Source organism: Pongo pygmaeus, chromosome 6 (genome assembly GCF_028885625.2).
Source record: "Pongo pygmaeus isolate AG05252 chromosome 6, NHGRI_mPonPyg2-v2.0_pri, whole genome shotgun sequence".
NCBI classification, from domain to species: Eukaryota; Metazoa; Chordata; class Mammalia; order Primates; family Hominidae; genus Pongo; species Pongo pygmaeus.
The window spans coordinates 58,529,680-58,555,464 of record NC_072379.2 but is presented as its reverse complement, the minus strand read 5'-3'; the positions used below and the strand labels follow the sequence as shown (position 1 = coordinate 58,555,464).

Genomic DNA, 25,785 nt, shown 5'->3' with positions numbered 1-25,785 from the left:
CACCTTATTTTTCACTCCCACTTCCAAATAGCAAACACTAAATAAATTACATTAGTCAAGTGAGTTACATTAGCCAAAAAGTTTTATTTCAATACAGAACACAAAAAATAAATAGAGCTTTTAGAATTAAAAAACAAGCAAACTAGATTTAAAGAGAACTACAGTGCCAGTTAGGGCTTCTCAGGTCCCTAGGGGGCTTTGAAGGCGGTAATGGGGCTTTGAGCTATTTGAATGTTATAAAAAAGCAGAATGGAAACTAATCATAACGAAGTAACACAATATTCCACATCACCCTTTAGGGCTGGAATTAGGTTCCCCCTGTGTGGTGACATTGCCTGACACAAGGCTACACAGGCAGGTCCAGCTCCCTCTCCTATCCCACCCCCACCACTCTCCTCCTCAAACACACCAGATACTCCCACCTCAGGCCCTTGCAGCCTCTGCCTGGAACATTCTTCCCCTAGACACCCCAATGGCTCATTCACTCCCCTTCATCGAGCTTCACTGAACTTCATTCAGACCCCTGCTGAAATGTTTCCCTCTCAAAGAGGCCGTCCCAGACCACTTTATCTCAAACAGGCCTTTCAACCTCTCTCTCCTGACTCGCTGTATTTTTCTTCACAAGGTTATGACTGTTTGAAATTAGCTCATGTATTGTGTTTTGTCTGCTTCTTCCATGAGCATGAGGCTTTAACCGTGTAGTTCACTACTACATCCCCAGCTCCCAGACAGTGCCTGCATAGTTGGCACTCAATAAATAGTTACTAAACACATAAATTGGGTGTTTGAGATGTCGCTGCATGAAAAATTAAAAAAACAAGCATTTAATTACTTATTAAATCAGCCTGTTTTGTTAGACAAAATCTTTCAAGAAATAGAACCCATGAGAAGGGAGAAGGAAAATTAACAAAAGAGGCCCTTGGTTATATATACATAAAAAAAAAGTTGGAAACCATTTTCTTACTCAACTACTGCTAAGTCAAATAAGCCTGGACCAGCTGCTTAACTGTATCAGGGCAATATATTCTATAAGACTAAAAATGGTTTCAAGTGATGTTGACAAAGATTGTTTAGGAATAAAGTATTTTAAATATTCTCTGCAATAAGTAAACAACTCAATTATTGCTATGCAAGCTTCTAAAACAAGGCCCAGCCTGGGGTTTTCCTGAGAAGCTTCCAGCGTTTAAGTCTGTAACATTTCAAGGACTATCATTAAAGAGATGCACAGCCCCTTAAAGAGGAAGGCATGGCATTTTGTGAGTCCTATAGTCATATTCTTGGATTTCTTCATAAAAGCCCTACAAATCTTTCGAATGATTCACAACAAACCTTTACAAACCACACATATAAAATCATCTCTTGTTTTTTCCATTGCTTGGTTGTTGCAACATGTAATAATTATGTTTTCTGCTTATATAGATTAACAAACCTCTCTAGACTCTTGAAACGCCTTCTTTTCGAAATAGAAAATTATATTTATCAAACATGGAAGTATTTTTCTAATCACATGATCTAATGTCTCAAAAACTTAAATCTGGATAAACAATACTAAATTAAGGCTGGTATATTTTCAAACAGCAAGAATTTGTGTGTGGAATGTTTTAACAGCTCATGAATTCCTACGACCACTCAGTATGACTTACACAAACACAAACCAAAACTCTACCAGGGAAATCAAATTTCACCAAATATCTCCAAGTTAAAATATTTAACAAAAAGCAGAAATGTATATGGTTATTTTGATTGTTTTTCTCCCATCATATTATGGAAACATGAAGAGGACAGGAGACTTTGAGGAGTATGTGGCATAGGGAGCATCACCATGGATGCAAAAAAAAGGTAAATCCTATCAGTGTTATAACATGTGTGGGGGCTTCCTGATCTCCAGGCCCTTCGTAGTCATGTTTCTACTTAATCCTCATAACAACACTGGGAGATAAATACTATTCCCATCCTCATCGCACAGAAGCTGAGGGCTACAGGAATTAAATAAGTTGGCCAAGGTCACGTAGCCTGTGGGATTCCAGTGGCACGCATAACCGCTTCACAGTAAAACCTCTGCCCCAGCCTCCTGCAAAAGACAAGGAAGGGAAATGACCAGACAGCTTTCTTTTCTTCAGAATTCACCAGCTAGCACACTGAATATAGGTGGTGTCTCACAAAACACTGTGATATGTGCATACTATCACCCCATCTTAGAGAGGAAGAAAATGAGGCACAGGGAGGTTCTATAACTTGACAGGAGCAAAGCCAGGACCCCAAGTGAGGCAAGCGAGTTCCAGGAACCTCACACTGAACCACAGCTTACTGCTGTTCTCTCAGCTTTTCTTGTCCAAGCACCTGCACTCACTCAAGACTTTAAATTTTCATCGACGGAATTAGCTAGTTGGCCTAGATCATCTGTAAGTTTCCTTTCCATTTTTAAATGATAGGATGCTCGATTCACTTGCAAAAGGGTTTTTGCCACAATAAAAACACTCTGGAGAGAGTTTTTCAGTGGTCCTGCTTTTTTTCCCAGGGGAAGGAAATGGTACTGATAATAATCTTAATACACTTTTAGGATTAAGGCTTATCATTTTAGAATTTGGTATAAAAGAAAAAGTTTTAATTACAACGTTTTCATGTTAAAAAATAGTTAACTGCTTCATAAAGAATACAGAAATTTTGAATAAAAACCACTATAAGCTACTATTCTTTTCATTTTCTATAGTTCAGATAGCTTCTTTGCAGGAAGCAATGGTATACAAGGTTTACTTTGCACCCCGCCATTCATACCTGCTTCATTAAAGCACACGGCCTGTCATCAATGGCTCTTATTAAACACAGTGATTAGGTGGAGTGGAGCAGTTGTCTTGCACAATGTTTTTAAACCCATCTGTATTAGTTGCCAGCATTTAAAGATGAGTTTCGGCCGGGCGCGGTGGCTCACGCCTGTAATCCCAGCACTTTGGGAGGCCGAGGCGGGTGGATCACGAGGTCAGGAGATCGACACCATCCTGGCTAACATGGTGAAACCCCGTCTCCACTAAAAATACAAAAAATTAGCCGGGTGTGGCAGCAGGCGCCTGTAGTCCCAGCTACTCTGGAGGCTGAGACAGGAGAATGGTGTGAACCCAGGAGGTGGAGTTTGCAGTGACGCGCCATTGCACTCCAGCCTGGGTGACAGAGCGAGACTCCGTCTCAAAAAAAAAAAAAAAAAAAAAAGATGAGTTTCACATAAAAATCTTAATTCCTAGCTTCTCCCTCTCAAATAATAATAATAAAAGCATCTGCCAACAAAGGGCCTATACTACAACATGGCAACACTGGGTATCGCCTGCCTTTTTAAGCAAAGCAAAGACTCTTCAGTTTGCCAAAGTCTCCGCCACGCCCCACTGCATTGAACTTGGTTACTTCCCTCATACACTGTGTCCTGAGGCATGTGAGTTTGAGACCTTTTCACCACCACAGGTGCCCTGGTTTGAGCATTTCTACTCTAACTACATAGCTGAGATAGTAACACAGCATCAAACTTGCTGTATATTAAAGGCCTGCCTCCATTAAAACTAAAAACTACACCCACAGAACTGAAACCCAAAATGGACACACCCCTTTAAAAGTCTGATTCCTTTTTGAAACAACACAATCCTCCCAATGCTCGATATTTCATTAGTGTAACCCAATGAGTTCCCAACCTTGGCAACACATTAGAATCAACTCTGAAGGGCTAAGAATACATAGGCCCTGACCCAGACCATTCCAGGCCAACTGCATCAGAAGCTCTGGGGATGGAACCCGGGAAATCTTTTTTCCCCCAGCTTCACCCAAGTGATTGTAAATGGCAACCCATGTGTTAAAGTACTGGTGTAAACACCGACATACACAGTGTGACTTATAAATCAATAAGGCTGATTTTCCACAAGCCACAGATGAGAATCATTCTCATTACAAGTTATGTTAGATATATTACACTGAAGGTGCCATGATAGTTCCAGGGATTGACAAAAGACGATTCCTTTATTCTAACATCTGAAGTGAAGCACATGTATAACTTAACGTTACACGTTAATCTCTTGATTTTTCTGTGTGATGTTTGCATATTTTAACAGCAAATATTTTGGTGTGGGCCCCTGAAAGTGCTGAAGTGGAGTCAACATATAAAAGGGAGTTTCCAATCTGGGCAGAATATTGAGACACATTAGTTTAAATCACACATCATCAACCACTTTGAGTTGATGCCAAACTCCAGATGTCTAGTGTCAGAAAGATCTTATTAAAAGATGTACTTGGCATCTCTCTAAAATCTAAACTATCTCTAAGTTACACAAGGGCTGCAAAACACCTGTGTGACACTTGCTATCAGTCCTGAAGATGAGTCATACTCCACAGTCTACCAGCCGGTGAGATTCCCAAGTAAACTGAGATGAGCTCAATGAGGAAAAGAGAGGCCTAGAAAAAGTTAACTGGGAACTGTTGAGGCCACAGCTTTCCATAAGAAGTACTTAGCTTGGGTTTACAAAGAAACTTCAAAAACCCCATTTCCTTCATGTGATGTTTGATACCTGAGGAGGCCTGGGCACAATTTCTGCTTATTTATGCCTATTACCATGGTGTTCAATTTACTTAATAGAAAACTGTACAAGTATGTCTCTACAGATTCCCCTGCTTTTGCCATTACTTTCATAATTATGCCATATATGGAAAATCAGGCAGCTAAATTAGCATTCGAGAGGCTCCGCTAAATGAATTAGGTAAGAAAATGAGTGCTTCAATTTTAAGCCCAGATGTGCTCCTGCAAAAGCGATTTAAGGTCTAGTGCTGGAGTGACAGGACTTGACGTGTGACTTCTCTGTGGATGGCACCAGGGAAGCATCCAGCAGTGAGGGCTCTACACACAGGCCACGAGCACTGAGGGTTTTCAGTGCTTAATTCACAATGTTTACACTTGGGCCCCATATGTACCCCTGGTCAAAAAAAAAAATCTTTAAAATAAAGTACATGAGCTGAGTACTGGGCCACGTGCATGCAATCCCAGCTACCAGAAGGCTGAGGCAGGAGGATTGCTGGAGCCAAAAAGTTCAAGATCAGCCTGGGCAACATACCAAGACCCTGTCTGAAAAATAATAATAAAATAAAGTACCTGAACATAATTACATGATTTTAATTTCGGAAATCTGAAGTAAAAGAGAAGTTGGTGTGTGTGGGTGTGTGTGTGCGTGTGTGTGTGCGTGCGTGCGTGCGTGTGTGTGTGTAGAGGGTTAGGTATTGTGTTTGTCAGGAGAACGTATCCCTAAATGATCATCAGTGACAGAGAGAAAACCAGTTAGCATCTTTGGACAATTCAGTAATTACAACCATTTTAGAACTGCCAAATTATTGTTTTCATTGTTGTTACTGTGATGGGATGCTCATGGACCCTCCTGTCCTACCTAAGTGTTTTCTTCAGAAGCCTTGACACATTCAGAAACATTTCTACCTCAACCAGACAACCAGCATCAAAATATGTCATCAACCATCCATACCGCTCCCATCCACACTGCTCTTGGTGGAAATCCAGCCTTTCTCTATTTATTTCTGCAAGACTTTCAGGTGCGGAAGAGCCTTCAATGAAAATGCAAACATCTTGTAGAAGATCACAACTTAGGCTGTAAAGAGCAAGCACTGAGTATATGGGCACACCTGGCAGCAAAGCCGGCCCTGGCTACCCCGGGCATTTTCCTGGCCGTTCTTTGCTCTGTGTGCTGGCTTCCTCCTGCGTCGCATGGGACTAACACTGCATAATGCATATTAAAGCAACTAGCCAGCAGGTACTGTGATGAAAGAAAAATCAATCTCGGGACCCCCCAAATAATAAATAATAGTATTACTATCTCATACAAATAAGACTGTAAGAGCTGCCCAAGTTTGAAAAGCTCAAGTAGTGAGATCAGGAGGATTCAAAATCCAATTCTGTGTAGCTTCACAGTCCATGCTTCTTGCCACCCAGGACTCCGACTCCTGTGTACCAAATACCCCTGGCAATTTAACAAGGAAAATCAATTTCCTTTTTAAATCAGCTTTAAAAAGGGTCTTTTTCAGATTCCCTTAATATAAACTATACTGGACTAATTGCATAATGGATATTTGTGAGAATGCCATAAACACATAAACATATAAATATACAGCTCTCATAGATACAAACCTACAGAAATTAATTTCAAAGATGTTTTTCACTCTCCAAAGTTACCTTTGTAATTTATTTTTTTCACAGCCCAAAGTACTTCTCAATTTTCATTTTCATACCATTTCTGAAAACACGTCTTGGGGAGGAGGATAGGATGATGACAAGACCCTGAGTTTCTGGGGGAGGAAACAGTGCACAGGAGGTGACCACACAGTTCAGAGCACACCCCTGCTGATGCAGCTGTGGGCAGGGGCTACAGGACAGAGAGGGGAAGACCCATTAAAATAATGGTATTTATTGAGGTAAAAGAGGCTTTCTGTCCTGAAGAGAAATATTTCTGTTTTATACCAATATAAACAAACACTCTAGTTCATATTTCACTAGGTGTGTTATTTAACTAATATGGTAGCATATTTAACTCCAAAGCGGAAGGCAGTACTTACAGGATGGGGGTAATGTCTACTTCACAGGCTTGCTGTGAGGGCCAATGAAATACTATACAAAAATTATTTAGCACTGTCTGTGGCACATATAGTAATGATTCCCGAATAGGGAGCTCAAGGAATAGACCCAAGTTTTGTGGGCCTGCAGATTCAGACTTTTCTTATGAAAAAAAAATTGAATGTTATAAAATGTTTACGAAAGTGATTATCTATTGAGATTAAGAAATCACAACAAATCACAAAATTTTACAAGCTGCAATACCAAAACATCCTAAAATCAGAATCCAGGAAAAGAACCCAGTATGTGTATTAATTAACTTCCTGACACACTGCTATAAATACTTCTTTTGGGCTGTATACTCTGATGAATCCTCACATCACAATGACTTACATTCATATCATTTTCCACCGGGCAGAAAGATGAATCAATCTCCCCTCAAGCATGGGTGATCAAAATTTATTCCTAATTATTGACAATTCAGAAAAGTTACTTTTAGCCTTATAAGTTCTTTACTGGCAATGACATATACATTTTTAGGATTGTTGTCAAACCTGTAATCACATCTCTTAATTTTCTTTCACATATGAGCCATGAAAATCCAGGACATTTCAAGTTTTCTCGTGCAATGACTAACTTTAAACATTCTTTTTATCAATGATACTCATTAACCAGTTTGTTAATGAGTATTTTTGGTATCAGGCATATTCATGTCAAATGAACAAGAATCTTAAACACAGAATTCCCATTAAAAATGGTGCATTTCTAATAGTATATTTGTATTATTGAGTATATTCCTAAAAGAAGAGAACTTTCATACTGACTACACTTAGATAAGAACTGAATCCTCCACGTAGAATTTTACACATCTAACAAGTGAAAGAATTCTCCACAGACCTGGCTCCATACACCATAAACCATCCCACAGCAGACGTCATGGTACCCGTTAACACTGCAGTTCTCTCTCTGACCCTCCCCTTTGCGTAAGAACCCCAGGTGAGTTGGCACAGTGGGTGGCGATCCTATGAAGCAATTTCTACACTAGGATGGCTAGGGATAACTTGACACAGAGATGACTGTGAACTGCATAAATACATCCCACTAAACCCAAACAAAATGTGGACCCAATTCGACTTCCCTCTAGCTATATCTCAAAAGCACTTTCAAGTCCAATGTCATCAAACCCAAACAGAAATGTGACAGCAGGGAAGTCAGAATGAGAAAGAAAAACATTAAGGGATTGCTGTTAAAATCTTCTTCCAATTTTACTAGTTATGATCCCATGAAGGCCCAGCTACATATACTGCTAGGGCTCCTCCAGGGCCCTGGAAAGTGCTGGGTGGGCCCTGGCAATATATTCAAAAACGGCAAGGAATGTGTTATACAAGTCAGAGGCCCTGGGGCTGGAGCTTCGTTAGCTTCACAATAAATCTGCCTCTGTGGTCCCTATTATTATTCATCATTTATCTCAGTCTGTACATGTCTGGTCTCTCCAAATAAATTTCAAATCCTTAGAGATAGGAAGTACTGTCTTAAGCACTAACATAGGAAATACTCAAAAATGTGTGGTTGTCCTCACTATCCATGGTGATCTTGAAAGAGAGAGAGGGAAAAAATGTATAATACAAATGTATACATACACACACACACATAAATATATACACACATATGGACATACGTACACACATATATGTGGTATGTGTATTAGACATATACATGTATTATTTATATATGTGTTAGATATCCTACATGCCTTTGTGTCTAAAATATATATTTATTTCTATATATCAATTATATCTATAATACCAAAGAAATGGTGAGTTTTTCAGTGTTATTAACCTGGTATCCAGACCATGTCCCTTCAAGGAGGTCTATCTCAGGAGAAAGTCACCACTGTAGTCTGGCAGACAATAAACAGTGCTTCCTTGGGAGGCCAGTGGGTGAGCTGGGCAAGGGACAATGGCCGTCAGGGGACTATCGGTGCTCTCTGGTGCTGGGCAGACGGTCTATCGTTAGTGACCCAAGAAGAGTCCCTCTGACTCCTGCCAAAGTTGACAGCAATTGGAAAGACTTCACCCTTAAAGAGGATATCCACTAATCTGGTCCCTGCTTGCAGCTAGCTTTAAAAAAAAAAAAAAAAAGTAGGTGAAAACTACTGCAATGTTCCAGTGCTTACAGTGAGGGGAAAATACAATTTTCTTTACACCAATTAAATATATTAAATGAAAGGCACTTTTAAAAAATACACACATAATAAATTTCTGACATCTATGGTTTCCTATCTTCAGATTCTAAATAAAGAACATTTTTCAATTTAATACGTTAGCCAGGTCAACATGGAATAAATCTATTACCTCACCATGAAACAAAATGAGTATCTACAATCCAGCAAGTATTTCTTCGTACGCAGGACATGTCTGCACTGTCAAGATCTGAAGGCGGGGGTAAGAATGGGGTAGAGAAATTAAAGGAAATGTGGGGTATGTATGATTGTTGTCCTAGAAGCTAAAACTAGAAAACGAGGATTTTTAAGGAATTCAGAAACATTGCCTCCTGTCTCTCAGACTCAGTCTACAACACCAGGCCTCTGGCTTCCAAACAGTCCCAGGGAAGCCCCTCATCAAGTGTCACCAGTCTGTGCCAGCCTTAAGGCATCCTCACTGTCATCTATGGGAAGAATTGGGTTTTCTCAAAACAGCTGTCAGTTTGTATTTCTAGAACTGTCAACGTAGGAGATACCTCCGAAATATATGAACTCTAAAGGAAACCATTTTCTGAAGAATATGTAGGTTTTTGCCAACCTAGTCAGTTATAGGCAGAGTTTTGGTGTCTGTACATTTTGGTCACATGTCAGAAAATGTGTATACTAAATGAAAACAATTAGAAGCTTGTGAAACTTATGAGACAGGATGTTCAACAGTGATGTTTTATAAAGGATGATCTGACTGTTTACAGGTGGGAAGAGGCTAATGGAAAAACCAGTGAAGACAGAGTTTTGGAGACTGCCGTAAAGTTTCGGATTTCAGGTTCCCTTATCCTGCGTGGGTGGGTGTGTGTGTGTGTGTGTGTGTGTGTGTGTGTGTGTGTGTATGCACATGCATTTAAAACTTTCAGGTTCCCTTATCCTGTGTGTGTGTGTGTGTGTGTGTGTGTGTGTGTGTGTGTGTGTGTATGCACATGCATTTAAAACTTTCAGGTTCCCTTATCCTGCCTATGGGTGTGTGTGTGTGTGTGTGTGTGTGTGTGTGTGTGTGTGTGTGTGTGTGTGTGTGTGTGTGTATGCACATGCATTTAAAACTTCTCCTAGCACTACACCTGGGGGCTTCTCGGGAACCCGGGGAGTAACAGGGAGATCTTGCCGCCAAGCCACAGGGCACAGGCAGAGAGCAGGGCAGGCAGCAACAAGCTTTTCATTCATTCATTTATTCATTCAGTCATTCCTTCTCCCCACAGGAAGTGTCCTCAATGGAATGCACCCACAGGCCCAAGGCACAGTGCCTCTTTCTAGTCCTGGATTTTTTCAAATAAATTCAGGCCACAAGGAAAGGCCATGTTGGAAGCCGCTGGCTTTGACACCACTTTCCCAATCCACTGTGGCAAATGCCTCTGCCAGGGTGTAAAGTGCCTCTGGCCACACAAAAGAGAATGTGGCCAGAGGCTGCAACACCAGCACTAGACTGTTGAGGGGTCTCCTATTTCCCATTCTCAGTCCTTCCCAGGAAGAGCCTGATGATGTCACAGTTATAAAATGCCCAAAACAGCACCACTAATAGGTGGATACAACCCATGTTAATCTTGAAGGTAGACTCTGACAGTAGGATTACATATTTATTTAGCAGATACACAAATGGCAAGAAACTAGATGATGTAGACAACTTATTATCGTAGATAAACACTTCACATATATTATCTCACTTAATCCTCACTAACCACTCCGTGAGATGGATGCTGCTACTATCCTCGTTTTACAGAGGAGGCACAGTTCGGTTAATTTGTTCCTGGTCATACAGCTGACAAGTGGCAGACATGTGTGTTCAACTCCAAGCAGGCTGGGTTTGCTATGCCACTGCTCAGATGACCTTCATCTCGAGTTCAGTTACTTTCTAAAGGAGGAAACACAGACCAATCATGTGAGGTGAGGTGAGGAGGGGACTGTCACGTTCTTCACCTAATTGGCAATTGGCATAGGCTTAGCTTTGCATACCTGTCTGGAATTCAAATCTCAAATCATACACATCAGCCATGAAAGCTTAGGCAATTATAAACTGTATCTTCGTTTGCTCACCTAAAAGTGGGAGTAATAAGGGCCTACGACATATTGTACAACTTATCTATTTAGTACACTGTGATGTTCCTTTGAGAAGATAATGCAAATATTTACTAAATCATCTTAGGAGCTAAATTCTATATTTTTGATAGTAAGTGCCCTGATTTTTCTTTCCGGAAACTTTGACCTTTATTAATTAGATGGTTTATAAATCTATACTACGAAATGAAGCACTATAGGTTTATTACCTGGGTTTTGGAGATGAGGAAACTAACAAGTAGAGACTCACAACAAGAAACCTGTTGATACTCGGGGTCAAGAACCAAGTCATAGCTAATGCAAGCCATTCTTGGTCAATGAGACTCTGCCCCTTAACTGGGCCCTTGCAGGGAAATGTTTCAATAGCAAAGCTGAGGATCCTAACATCTGAGGAAAGTTCTAAATTACATGCTAGTCTGGTACTATCACATGAATAACTGAATTGGGTCAGATTCCTGTGTTTCTATTCAAGTGGTGCAGGCCTGCCTTGGGGCCTGTGCACTGCCTGCGCCCGGAATGTCCTCATGACTAACTCTCACACCTCCTTCAAGGTTTTGTCTCCCATATCAGCCTCTCAGCAAGGCCTACCCTGACCAATCTATTTAAAATTCTAATACTTTCTCCTCCCAACTCTCCGGACCCTGATCTAGTTTTTCTCTTTTCTGTATCACTAACCACCTCCCAACATACTGTGTATCACATACTTCAATTGTTTATTGTCTGGCCCCCTATCCTAGAATATAAACTTCCTAAAGAGTGATATTTTCATTTTGTTAACCAAAAAATGTCAAGTGCTCATAACTTTGCCTGGCATAAACTAGGGACTCAATATATATTATTACATAAATAAGTCAAAATGCAGAGGTACTTTTAAAAATGCACCAAATAATCAAATAAGAATGATTCAACAGTTGTGTTTCTGAGACAAAAAGCCATACGATTTCATAGCACTGGGATACAGGGTTGTAGCAGGCATTTCATGAGCCTGGGACATGACCTTCAGGGTGCTAAATTTAGTGCTCCTGGTGTTTCTAAGACTCCCAGTTACCAGTTTAACTTCATCTATCTAGGATGTTCATACCAAGAGTGTTTCTACAAACTCAATTATCTACTCAAAATAAGAAGCAAGCAAACCCGGACCTGCTTTTCCCATCTCCATGTAACAGACTCAGACCTATGAATGAACTGATAACAAAACTGATGGAGAAGCACTTCACAGTTGCAGGGCTATGGGATTTCTCGGCAATTTAAATTTAAGTGGGGATGGGGGAGAGTTTTAGCTAGGATATTCAGTGTATACACTGAGACAGGTACTCCAGTACTGAACCAACAGTGAAATGCAAGAAAGAAAACAGGAACACCGGTACAGCACTCTTCCAGGAGGGAAAAGAGCTAAAACAGTGGATGGTGAAAATCACACTTCCCTTGGTTCCAAAGCCCCCAAATCCTTGTTCATTACGGGGAGAGGAAAACAGTTAAAAACAAAAGTTAAGCATACACGTATAAGATAACAGAGAGTTATTCTCAACTTAATGCACTTAATTAATCCAAACTAAACATAATACTTGTATAATGAAAAACACAGGCCTTGTCATATTCCCATAAATATTCATTTCATCGCTGTTTAAGGGTTTTTACTAGTGGCTAAAGGTAATAACCCAGATGGGCCCCCAAAATGGAATGCTCGCCTAAGCATATCTCTAATACTCATGGTTGCTAAATAACAAGATTGTTGAACAAATTAAAAGCAAAATAACACACCTCTTATTCTTTTCATGAATCTTTTTAATGTAACCACTCACCAACAGACATGAAATCAGTAAGTCAATCATTAAAAATAACGGTCTCCAAATACTTATAGATTGAATCACAAACGATAAATACCACGTAACAATACCTGTCTAGAACTTTGACTAAATGCTTTATATTTTCACCCATGTCTCTTCATCAGAAGTGTATTTATATGACACTATCTACTAATTGGGATATTTTTATTCTTCTTAAGATCAATTCTTACTTCTTTCTGCATATAGGGCTGCCTTTGATAGTAAAGGGCCTCTCTCCAGCAGAGGTGTGTAATAGTTTGAGCCTCTTCATCCTGGGAATTGCAAGTGTTTGTTCATTTTAACATTTGCTTTTCATAAAGTTTGCTGCTTCAAACTGTTTTCAACTGAGTTAGCCCTGCGACACAGTTCATCTAGGTCACTGCTATTGCTGTAAACTTAATTTTTCCATATTTTCACTATTAAAAGGACAACACTAGCCTTCTGGGAATGAGGCAGCATTACTTCAAAGCTGAGTTTTACAAAACGTATCAAACTCTGAACCTTCTTTAAAAATGTGTGCAAAATATTAAGACAATTTCTACACTTAAAAAAAAAACCTCATGATTCACCAAGTTTTAAACCATCTCAAACTAAATCCTCAAGAAGGATAACTGTCTTTAACACATTTTAATAAATATAATTTATACTGTCTTTTAACCAGCTTAAGTAGGTAGGCAATGGGGTAAAATTATTACTCAGCTTACATAAATTATAGTTTATTCTGAAATAACTGTTAGCGAGAATGAATGGGATATGCAATGACAACCTTCCCTAAGTCGAGATATTATTTATTTATATTGCTTATATCATTTATATTAATTTATAGCATTATTTATATTTCTTATTTTTTACTTATTATTGAGAGTAAGGGGAAGAACTTGAACTAGTAACATTTCTACCAGAACTTCACAGTACCGGTGTTTTTGCTTTATTTTAAACTAGCCATCATGAAAAATCTGATTTAATACTTTCAAGCACTTTCAGTTATGTCTATTCAATCATGATATGAATCAGCAAATTTGTTGCTCCATTAAACTGCTTTTAAGACTACCAGAACTTGCCCAGCTCTTCTGTCATACCTTTAGCAGAGGAAATGGAAGAAGCTATTACAAGGACGCCTGAAAACTTGAAAAGTTTCAAAACCTGGACAATTACTCAACAGCATTTTCCTCTGAAAGACATTTTGTAGACGTTTCCCATGATTATCTCCTATTCCGGATGGCCCATCAAATCACATTCTAAACAGGCATTCAACACTTATTAAGCAGCCACTGTGTGCAGAGACAGCACTATACTAAGCAAAGGAGCATAGGGTTCTGCCTCATTTTATTCCTGCATAAATACACAGCAGTCGTGATTTATTCTCTCAACTTTGTAGAAACGTGAGCTGCATCCACATGGCTGAATCCATGGCATTCATTTGGACTTCCTGGGGGCAATTTACAGGTTCTCTGGATTAGACAGTCCCATTGGGACATCGCTCGGACCCTTCACCTTCTAGCCCACGCAGGACAACTCGCTGGCGTCGGCCACACCTTCCGCAGGTGGTTGGACCGCTTGAGCCAGATGCACCCGGCCCACCTCCCTTAGCAGGGGTTCCGAATAGAAGTGTGAAAATGTGTGCAATGACTTCTGCAAATCAGAGGACTTGTTGAAAGGTCCAAGGGTCCAGGCGTGAAGGGAAAGCAGCCACCCTGCGGGGCGCCCCCTCCCCGGCGTCTCCCGGGCCCGGGGCGCTGCGCAGGCCTCCGCCGATTCCAGGGCGCAGCCAGCGCACCTCGGGCCTAGCACCATTAGAAAGGCAAATCGCAGAGCCGGGGTGCATTTAAATGCCCGGCCGTGGGCCCTGGGGGTGTCTCTCCAGCGGACGCCGCCGCAGGGGCCTCCAGTGCGCGTCGACCCCGGGGAGCTGGGCGCGGCCCGCGGGCGCACCCAAGACCTCAGCCCGCAGCGCCCGGGCGTCCGCGCCAGGCCGGGGCAGGGGAGGGCACCCAGAGCCCCCGGGCCCGCGTCCCCGGCCCCGCCCGGGCCGCTCGGCCGCCTCCCAGGGAGAGGGCAAGCTCCCCGGCCCCCGCCCGCGGCCGCCGGCCCCGGCCCCCTCCCGACGCACCACACCTAGCAACCGGCGCTGACAGGACGCAGTGGCGGCGGCGGCGGCGGGAGGAGGAAGCGGAATGGCTGCCGCGGTGGAGCCACCCCCGCCCCCCCGCTCCACCTCCCCGCGGCTGCAGCCGCCGCCGAGCCCTGACAGCTCGAGCCGGGGCGGAAGCGCCCGGCGGCGTGCAGCGCCCGCCCCCCGCTGCCCTCAGCGCCTCGGGCCACTCCGACCACCCGGGCCAACTAACTCCGCGTCCCTGCCCAGCGCCCAGCGCCCGCCGCCCGCCGCCCGCCGCGCCCTCCGCCCCGCGCGCGGGCGCTCGGCCCCGCCGCCTTACCCCCCGCCGCCCCGCCGCCCCGCCGCCCCGCCGCGGCGCTCCCCGCTCCCACCACTTCGCAGCCCGCGTGCACGCCCCTGAGTCCCCCAGCCGCCCGCCCGCCCGCCCGCGGCACCTCGGGGCGCCCGCCCCCTCCCCCACCCGAAACCGCTCCCCGCCCCCCGGCACCTCGCGCCCCCGCATCCCGCCACCCCCACCTCGGGGCTCGCACGCGCCCTCCCCGCCCCGCCGCCTCCCTCCCCGCCGGCCACCCCTGGCCATTCCGGGGCTCCCCGCCCGGGCAGGAGTTTCCGCGCGCCTGGCACCCCCGCCCACCCCCGGGCCATTTACCGATGTGGTTGTCCTCGATGTGCTCGATGAGGTCGGCCAGGGTGGGGAAGTGGAGTCCGCAGCCCCCGAATCGGCAGGTATTGGAAAAGAAGGAGGCGGCGGCGATGCCTGTCATGGTGCTACATCGAGAGCCCCCCTGGTGTCGGCTCTGCGAGCGCCGGGCGGGCGAGGGAGGGAGGGAGGCCGGGTGGGGTGAGGAGAGGAGGGGCTGGGGGAGGGGGAGAGAGGCGGGGTGAGGGGAGCGGCGAGGACGGGACGGAGGGAGAGGGGGCGAGAGAGATGGAAGGAGAGCGAGGAGCCACCGGGAGGCAGAGGGGAGGCTGCGGCTGCGGCGGCGGCGTCGGGAGCGGCGGGGGGAGGGCGGGGGCGGGGGGGAGGCCGCCGCAGCTGGGAGGAGGGACCAGGGCGCGCGGCTACAGCTGTGCGGCCCCAACCTCAGCGCCCGGACCCAGGCCTCACCTGCGAGCCCTGCCACCAACTTTATCTCGCTAGGCCTGCCCTTTACGGCTTGCCATCCGTGCCATCTGTTTGGAGCCTCCTTGGTTATGTATATGACGTTCTTAATACACCCACATCGATTAATTACACCTACCTCCCTGCGAGGAGAACTCAGGGAGTTACCCTGGTCCTTCTCGGGGACTTTTTTTGTACTCAGCCACCTGTCTAGGTGTGACACAGTCACAGGGGACCCAGGAAAGGTAATTGTGTGCACCTTCTTCTTTAAACCTTCTTTAGAAAAAGTCCACATTCTCCGGAGGTTTGTACTAACTAATTGATTTTAATGAAGCTTCCCTCTAGGCCAGAAGAAAATCTTAGCTTTATTTAAATTTCAAAATAGAGTGGTTGGTTGTCAAGTGCATTTGCCTGTGTTTTACATATGTACCACGTTTTTTATACTGCCTGCTCCTTCTAGGAAAACAAAAACTAAAATAATTTCATCACCCGAAATTACAGCACCCCACTGCACCCACTCCACCATCTCAGGTCTGGTAATTAACCCATCCTCGTTTCAGCCACTGCAGAAAGGACAGTGCATTGGTTAAGGCTAGAAGGAGTGGAAACAACGGCAAGGGACATAGTGACTCTTCATTTAAAAAGGAAGCGATTTCATCCTGTGAGCATTTAAAGCATAATGTTGACCAGGTAACCACTTAAGTTGAATTTAGTAGCTTCCCTGAAAGCCAGCATTTTGCTGAGAATCAATTACTTTCTTGTCCCCACCCCCTCCTCCAGTTGCAGTCATATTTCTGCTGTAAAGTGTGTATTTTCCAATAGCACTTTTCCAGGTGCCTAAGAAATATTACACATTATCAGTAGTTTATGACCCAACAGTACTTTTTTTATTAATATTAATATATGCATACTGAATTTAGCATTTTCCCTTATGGCAAATTTCATTTACCCTCTGGTGCAGATGCATGGAGAAATAGTATTCCTCCCTCCATAAACTCTATGCATCTCTATCTAGTGTTATTTCTAATAATGGGATTGTTTGCTTTTCATGTAAGTGCTTAGAGTAAAGGCACGTGTAATATGTCTTTTGCTACAGGAAGGTTTATGATCTGACCATCACCGGTGGCATTTTCTCTTCTCATCTCTTCTGTCTTGCAGCTCACAAGGTGACAAACTTGCTGAGATGAGATTCGGCTTGGGTGGGGCTGGGGCAGCTGTGTCTTGAAGTTTAGTTTGGTGCCAAGAATGGTTTCGTGGGTCCAATGAGGGTGGGGGCAGGGCCCTGGTGGGCCTGATAATGAGCCAGGGACCCAGTTGGCAGGGGACTGAGGCCAAGGCCAGACAAGGGTCTAAAGAGCAGGAGTTAGAATTCTAGATCTTGAATTAGAATTTTGGCAGCTGTGTAGTACATTCAGCTGCCCAATCTGGGAAGGCCTTCAGCTGAGAGCAGGCAGAATATCTGGCAGGCACACACCACACCGAATGACATGGAAATGCAATACAAAACTTCAGCCAAAAATGATGCCAAAACAGCCACCCTTAGAGATGAGTGTTAGGCACCCCCACTATGCAGCATCTGGGAGCCCCGAAAGCTTTAAAGAAGTAGCCATTCTGTCCTCCAGAGGAAAAATTGTCTACGTGGAGTTATTAACTCCCAAGAGTGTGGAGAAGTGGTTCAGGCAAGAGAGTTCCGAGATGGGAAGTGCCAGAAATTTGCAGGTGAAAGATGAAGGAAGTAAGGGGCCTGGGTTTCACTAATGCATGGCTTTCTACTACCTCCTGTCAGTTTCACTATTCCTAAAATAAAACCTTGCTAGACCAAATTGAAAAAAATAGATTTTTTAAAAAATGAAGTGAGCTAAAATAACTTCCAAAGTAAATCAAGATTTTGGTTTTTAAGACAAAATTATTTTCTCTACCTTGGATAATTATTACTGTTTTATAAGGAATCAGTTCATTTTGCCTGAAAATAATCCACCCTACTACTACTTCATATATGACTGAAGCTTTGTTTATGTGACGTTCTGCTCATACTACTTTTTAAAAATCTGTACAGTCTAGGCATTTCCGGTCTTTATATAAGATACATGATTATGATCTCTTAGATCTGGAAGATACTCTGGCTGTCAGAACCACTGGTTTTGGAGATGTGGTAAACTGAGGCCAGGGGCATCAAGCAAGTTCTCCCAGGTGCACACAGACAGTTTTTTTTCTCTGTACTCATGGTGCATTTAGAAGGCATTGATAGACAATAGAAGGACAAATTATATATAGATAGTAACCACAGGCAAAGTTTTTTAAAAATTGCTAATAGCATGTTTACCTTTCTGCACTTATATTTTTAAAATGTTTGTTTCCAGGATATCCCTTTAGATAAAGTCAACATCTAAGCTACAAAAATATATAAAACAAACAATTCAACTTATTGCATCCGAGAGAGAAGGTGATGACTGATATACCTTTGTACTGGCAAAAAACATCTGTCTGATTTGGAAAGTAAAAATATTTGAAAGGAGAGGGACACTGAGGGAACTGAGAAGTCGGAATGATACGACAGTGGCTGTAGACAAGAAGCATTCTCTGGGTTTTCTTGAAAACCATCTGTCTCTCCCCAGAGCCCAGTGCCTCCCAATGTGTAGGCACAAAGTATGGATGTGCAGTGGCCCCATAATATGGTACTTAGCATTACAAATGGTTTGAGATTGCATAACAGTCTCCCCAAATCCAGCATGTCCAGTGCCCTCGATATGGGGCAGCTGCCGGAAGGTGTGAATCCACTGGTCTAATGGAGCCAACTGAAGACACTGAGGATCCTGCTTCATACAGCTGTCTGTCCTCCACATACAGGAATTGGTTTATTTTGGCATACACTGATAATCAAAACCGTGTACTTCCTGTGTCCTGTGTGGACATCTGTTAATGATGCAAGAGGATCTATATGAACATTAGATTCTATCTTGAATCTAACTCTATACTGCCTTCAACTCTAGCTTTCTCTGGCTTTTTAGATTGTTTTCCAGGTCCCTCTTGAGGTGCTTTTCAGGTTTACTAGCTATTTCTTCTGTTGTCACCACTGTGTCAAATGAGCAGATCATGAACCTCGGTCTTCTTCAGCTCTTGCAAGTCTGTGGATGCTTACAACGTCTGATGTTCCCCGGCTCTTGAATGCTAAGGCTGCCACTTCCACCAAGAGCAACCTTGGGCTCAATGGGATGCCTTCTTTTTAGGCTCCATCTTCTAAGGAGGATGATGTCTATCCCAGGTTTTATTGCTTAATATTTATGCAACCAAGTTCTCTGTATTTATTTTATTCCAGCTCAGAAATGAATCAGCTTTATCTGCTCTCTGGTGGTTAATTCTCATTTTGTCCCTCAGTCTCATTTTGCCTAGGATTAAGAGCTAGCCTTAGAATGAGTAATGGGGGTATTCTTATTAGTTGCCACTAGTGACCTCATGAGTGTTAGCCCCTAGCTCTCTAACTGGCTGCTCCTGCCTACTGACTATATACATAGTTATGGCATTTATTTCCACTTCCTTGCAGGACTTTTCCAGAACTAAAGTAGTAAAACACCCACCCAATCACTGCAGTTCTAACTGAGCATCCTGGGTCCATTTCCCTTACGTTACGTGCCACACTACTACCCAGATGATAACTCCAAACCCAAACCTGATGGGAGCCACTGCTGCTCAGGCCACCCCAACCTGAGATTTAGAATAATGTTAACAAAAGCAGCTAAGCAATTACTGTTTCATTTTTGCCTTTAAACTATCTTGATTGAACATCTATGCAAGCCTCCTGTTACACAACTCCAGAAGGCTCTATTTATATAGGCAACTACATGAACAGTGACCCTGGGATCTGTGCAGCCTTGCAGTCCTGTTCCACTGTGCAAGATATGAGGAATACAATTTGAATAAGACAAGCCCAGTCTCTCCTCACATGAGAGAGCACTAGGTGCTTTGCAAAGTCCTCCTCAATCTGTTCTAAGGGCCTGCTAGGGGTGGCTTGGTTGGACTCCATGTACTACCCTCTTGGCTGCTCTAGTATCTGTTATTTCCCTTCTTTCCAGCTTTGGCTCACTCAGATGATAACTTCAGTTGCTGTTGACTGTAATGGAGCCACTAAGGCCACTAATGCTTGTAAAAGACTGCACAGCCTTTTTAGCCCAAAGATGTGTTTTTAGGCGTCACTGATTCTCACCCAGCAATGCAACAGTCTTGAGGATTTCTATAACTTCAAAGGCTACTAGCACCTTTTTTGTTCTAGCTTTTTGAGGTTTTACCAGCTCACACTATTGCAGTCCGTTTCCTCTGGACTCAGACAAGTATCACTGGAGACTGGACTAGAAGATCAAATTGGGAATACTCCATGATCCCATCTGCCCTGCTAGAATGTCTTAGTGGTAACTTTCACTACCAGAATAGGCTTCCTGCTTTTCAGTGACCAAAATTGATCCCAGCCTTACCTCCTACAGTTTCCCCACATGTACTGACTGTTCAAGATGTACCAAATCATTTTAGTTTTCTTTCTTCTTCTTTTTTTTTTTTTAAGATAAGATCTCACTCTGTTGCCTGGGCTGGAGTACAGTGGCACGATCACAGCTTGCTGCAGCCTCGACCTCCTGGAGTCAAGCGATCCTCCCTCTTCAGCCTCCTGAGTAGCTGGGATTACAGGTGCATGCCACCATGCCCAGCTAATTTTTTGTATTTTTTGTAGAGATGGAGTTTTGCCATTTGCCCAGGCTTGTCTCGAACTCCTGGGCTCAACCACCTTGGCCTCCCAAAGTGCTGGGATTACAGGTGTGAGCCACTGCATGCTGCCATTTAGTTTTCAAAATGCGCTCACTTGTTCAACAAAAGCCATCTTGCCTTTCTTTGCAAATGTTGTGTAGCCTGTCTGGAACATTCTTTTTCCCTCTTCCCTATTCCCTCCCCCAAATACACTGCAGCAACTCAGCATGTCATCTCCTCCAGGAAGCCTTCCCTATAACTTCCTCCTCTTCCTTCCCTGCTGAGCTGGATGTCTGTCATCTGTGTTCTAGCCAAATTCCCTCTGCATCAGATTCTGACTGCTGGCTTACTAGTCTTCCATCTCCTGTGTACCAGTAAGTCTCAGACCTTTTGATCAAGAATCCACTTGAACCTTGATCTCATTAATATTTATATTTATTTATAAATTATATACAGGTGCTACTTTTCACATATAGTATGTATATTTTAGGCTGGGCACAGTGACTCATGCCTGTAATCCCAATACTTGGGGAGGCTGAGGTGGGAGGACATTTGAAGCCAGGGGTTTGAGACTAGCCTGGTCAATATAGCAAGACCCTATGTCTGCAAAAAATTAAAAAATTAGTTGGGTGTGGTGGTACACCCCTGTAATCCTGGCTATTCAGGAGGCTGAGGCAGGGGGGAATAACTTGAACCCAGAAGTTCAAGGTTACACTGAGCTATGATCACACCACTACACTCCAGCCTGGGCTACAGAGTGAGATTCTATCTCTAAACCAAAACCAAATGTATGTATGTTATGAAATGAATCAAATTCTTTTTAAAACACAGGAATAGAAGGCCTAGTATCTTCATACCATACCGCAGAGTATTGCCTAGCCCACATCTGGGGTGAATGCATTCCTCCTTGGAGTCCTCTGCACTTGATGGTAGCCTGCTTGAGAAAAGAATCTTTTTTTTTTTTTTTTTTTTAGCCGGACTCTCTCTCTGTCGCCCAGGCTGGAGTGCAGTGGCACGATCTCGGCTCACCGCAACCTCCGCCTCCTGGGTTCAAGCAATTCTGCCTCAGCCTCCCGAGTAGCTGAGACTACAGGCGCCCGCCACCACACCTGGCTAATGTTTTGTATTTTTAGTAGAGACGGAGTTTCGCCATGTTAGCCAGGATGGTCTCAATTTCCTGACTTCATGATCCGCCCACCTTGGCCTCCCAAAGAGAAAGTATCTTTAGGCCTGCACTGCTCAGTAAAAGTTGTATGGGAGTATAGTTCAGCACTGTGATAAGGCAGTGTGCTAAGACTTCAGTTTTCAATGTTAAAGCAATTTCTAACAATTTGTTACTGTTCCTCTCTTATGTAGCATCAAGGAAAGATAGTCTTCAATCTTTTAGCTTGGATAGGTTAGAGATTGTGGACACACTTTTGACGAGACCTCTTTCTAAGGTCTAGCCCAGGGACTGTGCTGCGCCAATAACAGGCACTTAGAAAATGCTTGTCTCCTTTGTTTTGATGGTGCTGGTTTCCTAGTCTCTGCTGACGCAAAGCCATTCAACTGGACAGAGATAAGCAGGGAGCCATTCAGCCATGACATGAGATCTGACACTAGCTCTCCTTTTGTAGACTGACTACGATACCTTTCCCTTTCACAGATGTTCAAATTCATTATGGTGATTATTTTAAATAACTATTACCACATTCATTGAGTGCCTAATATTGGACTTGATGCCTAAACACAGAGCAGTTCTTAAATCCTATGAGGTAGACAAATGCTACTATGCCCAAACTGTGGATGAGAAAAAACAAGACCCTGGGAAATAAGGTAACTTGCTGAGGTCCTTAAAGCTAGTAAGTGCTGGAACTAGGATTTGAACTCAGCTCTGTCTGACTCCAGAGTCCTGGCACTTAACATTCTATCCATACTTGAATTTGTGGATTATAGAACACTTTTGTTCTCTCCCCTTGAATCTGGGGGCAGGCCCATGCTCACAGAAATCACAGACACTGGGCTAGAGGGGCAAAAGCATCCTAGTTTGCCAAATGCGCTTAGGTGAGGATACTGAGAATCAGGATGGGAAATTGATGATGGAGATGTCATGAGGCCTCCAGCAGGAACTGAAACTCTTGGCTTGTCTTTTGCCCTCTCCTTCTCTATTGGGAGGTCCTCTCATTGCTGTTACCAAGCTTGTTTCTGGTCTTAAATACCTTATTTTAAAACTAAACTTTATAGAGACGTCAGACTTTTAAAAGATACCCTTGAGTTGCTCTTCACCCTGTTCCTGACAACCTCCACTCTGCGCCTTCCTGCTGGTGATTTTGGGGTGGAGTAGGGAACACAGGCATCACTTCTCATGAGGAAAGGTGACCCTTTTGCTTCTGTCATGCTCTTCATCTTTGTCTCCTGTTTCGTAAGGACTTAACTCATGTTGCCTTCCAGCTAATTGTTTGGCATAATTATATTTTCTGTTGCAATTTTTGTTCCCAGAGTCACAGAACAAACAGTCCCATTAAACGTCATCTCAAAGGGCTCTGCAACTCAATCCCTTCTTTTCCAGATCTGGACCAATGTGGAGGCTACTTTTGCCTTTCAGAAAATGGACACAGATTCCAGTCATTTCTCTAGGAAATGACTTTTCCCCTGGGTTTTATAACTCAATTTGCCTTTCTGTAATTTTCATCCCATTATGTGTTTGCCAAGATAAATGATTCTTTCTTCTCTGTATTGCCTTATATATGTAATGACTTTTCTTATTTATAAGGCCTCAAACTCAGAAGCCTTAGGTCAGACACAGGATGCAATGAGAGAAGAGGTGTGTGAATGCACCTTTGTATTGTGTGAATGGTGGGGCAATGGTGACCTGGAGAGAACTGTTCTTTTAAAACACTGGAAAGCAAACACATTCCACCTGCAACCCACAGTTGGCCCATGAACCTTCCAGTTTGCACCTTCTGTTTTTCCTTCCATGCCACAGTGCCCAACTTAGATTACTCTTATTTCCGCAACAGCCCAAAAATATCCGGATTAATTATTTCTCATCACTGTGAGATTAGATGTAATCTAATTCTTGTTGTTAACAGTTCAAGAAGGGTTCTTTGCACCTTAAACAGATCTTGAAGATAATATCTGAGCTGCCCAGGTAAACGGTCATATCAGAGGGAATAAATAGTTGATAAGGACTGTCTTCCTGGTTCTAACACTTCTTGGTTCTCAACATCTTTCTGTATTACCCAGTGCAGATCAAAGTCATAAGAAAATTTTCAACAAGCTGACTATATAAGTACTACAAATTTATCTAAAGCGAGTGCAGTAAAAAATAATGTTGTATAGTGCCTGACCAGTCTTCATCTATAAAATAATTAACAAAACCCTTCAGTTGGTAGGTTTTGGCTGCCCAGTCTTTGAGTATTCCCTCTCCTGTGTCTGCAGCTCAAAGTCACATTACTTGCAAGGTATTCTCTTTAAAACTGTGTATAGTAATCAAACATTTTAGATTACAGTCTTCAGGGTTAGAGCCCACTCATGATTCCAATTTCTTTCTCTCTCTTCCGCCATTCCCATTCTCACTCTCTCCTTCCCAATCCAATATCCCTCCCCTGCTGCCTTTCCCTGCCGTCCCCGACCCCCTGAAAATATGGTGGCTTTTCAAGATTGATTCTTGAATGGGGCCTAGGCATGGAGAGTGTTTGGTATTGTGTTTGAGAAGGTTGCACCAGAGACGAGAATTCAAGAAAGAAACAAGAAAAAGGAAATTGGGAAAGAAAACTAGAAAGGGGCAGAAGCAGAGGTTGAGAGGATCTTTTCTGTCTTCTCTCTCCTGTGCACCAAAGTCTGCAGCAGAGGAATCCTCTCTTCAGATAATCCCTGCTTGGTCTCTTATTCTTATGAACCACAATCAAATTTGCATCTTATCTTCCTTATTCTATACCCTGATCTAAAAGACTGATCAGAGGAAAGGTCTTCACAAAAGTTCAGCATTGAAAAGACCTAGATCCTAATGCCAGCTCTATTTTTTGACTTACAGATCATTAACCTTGGGGAAGTCACTCAATCTCTCTGAGACTTCTTACCTATACACTGGATTTAACAGTACAGATCCTACCCAGCTTCTGGGGATGAAATGAAATGCTGCATGTGAAAACACACTGGAAACTATAAAATGCTAATCAAAGTTGAGGTATTATCATTATTATCCCTGAATCCAGTGCTACAAATGCTATGGCATGTGGTTATCTAACCAAATTTTCTTTGATTTTTTGGAGAAGGGGGTGGGTGTTACAGGCTGGTGCAGCAATAAGGTAGAGCTTTAAGTTATAGGAAGGAAACTTTAAGTTGTCAACCGTTGCTATTTCAGAGACATCATGAAGATGTGAAATCACTTTGGAGTGTACCTGCTTTATTTTGAGATGAGCCGTTTGAGTGGACCCTTTTGAGTGATGTAGACGTAGTAAGACACTTATTCTGGGGGGAGTGCAACAGGTATTGTTTTAGTTTTGGTTTTGGTTTGCTTGACTAGGGCTTGAGGCTTCAGCACTGCAGGCAGCTGGAATCTTGCTGCCAAAATGATTGGTTCGGGAGGTGGGCATGTGGCCAGAAAGTCCCATCAGAGTTAAGTTCAGTGCTTTTATCCAGTGGTTATCTGCATTTCTATCCAGATAAGCCTGTGCCTACTCTCTTCTCATCATTTGAGGAGGAAGCACGTAGCCCAGTTGATGCTGGCAGACATCTTAAGACCATGAGGGACTTCTGCCTGAGGACAAAGCCAACTTGGCAGAATGCAGAATTAAGAGATCTCAGAGAAACTGAACTGGAATTCTGATAGAACTGTGCCCAAAGCCCACATTGGTCTTATGCTGTTATATGATCCAGTGATTCATCTTTATTGTATAAGCCAGTTTGTGTTGGGCTTTAGAGTACTAGATAGTGACAGCGAAGTCATCATCCTAAATGATACAGAGTTTGAAGGTTTCTGGAGAAGGGGTGGGAAAGTATACATAGTGTTCAGGGAGCTTACTGAGAGGAAGCTGCCCGTCTTTTAATCTTTTTTAATGAGGTTCACAGCAGTGAACCTGCCTCTGATGGGCTAAGGTGGGACCACCTACGATCAGCTGATGGAGAGAACACTGCAGG

General features: G+C 43.3%; 1 protein-coding gene across 1 annotated transcript in view; it reads right to left on the bottom strand.

The window, feature by feature from the left end:
- Positions 1–15,836, bottom strand: part of JAZF1 (JAZF zinc finger 1) — a 354,660-nt gene extending 338,824 nt beyond the window's left edge. The window contains exon 1 of the mRNA XM_054495752.2: positions 15,481–15,836. Coding sequence (XP_054351727.1) covers positions 15,481–15,595 — 115 coding nt within the window. The 5' untranslated portion in view covers positions 15,596–15,836. The remainder of the gene's footprint in view (positions 1–15,480) is intronic.
- Between the last annotated feature and the right edge of the window lie 9,949 nt (positions 15,837–25,785).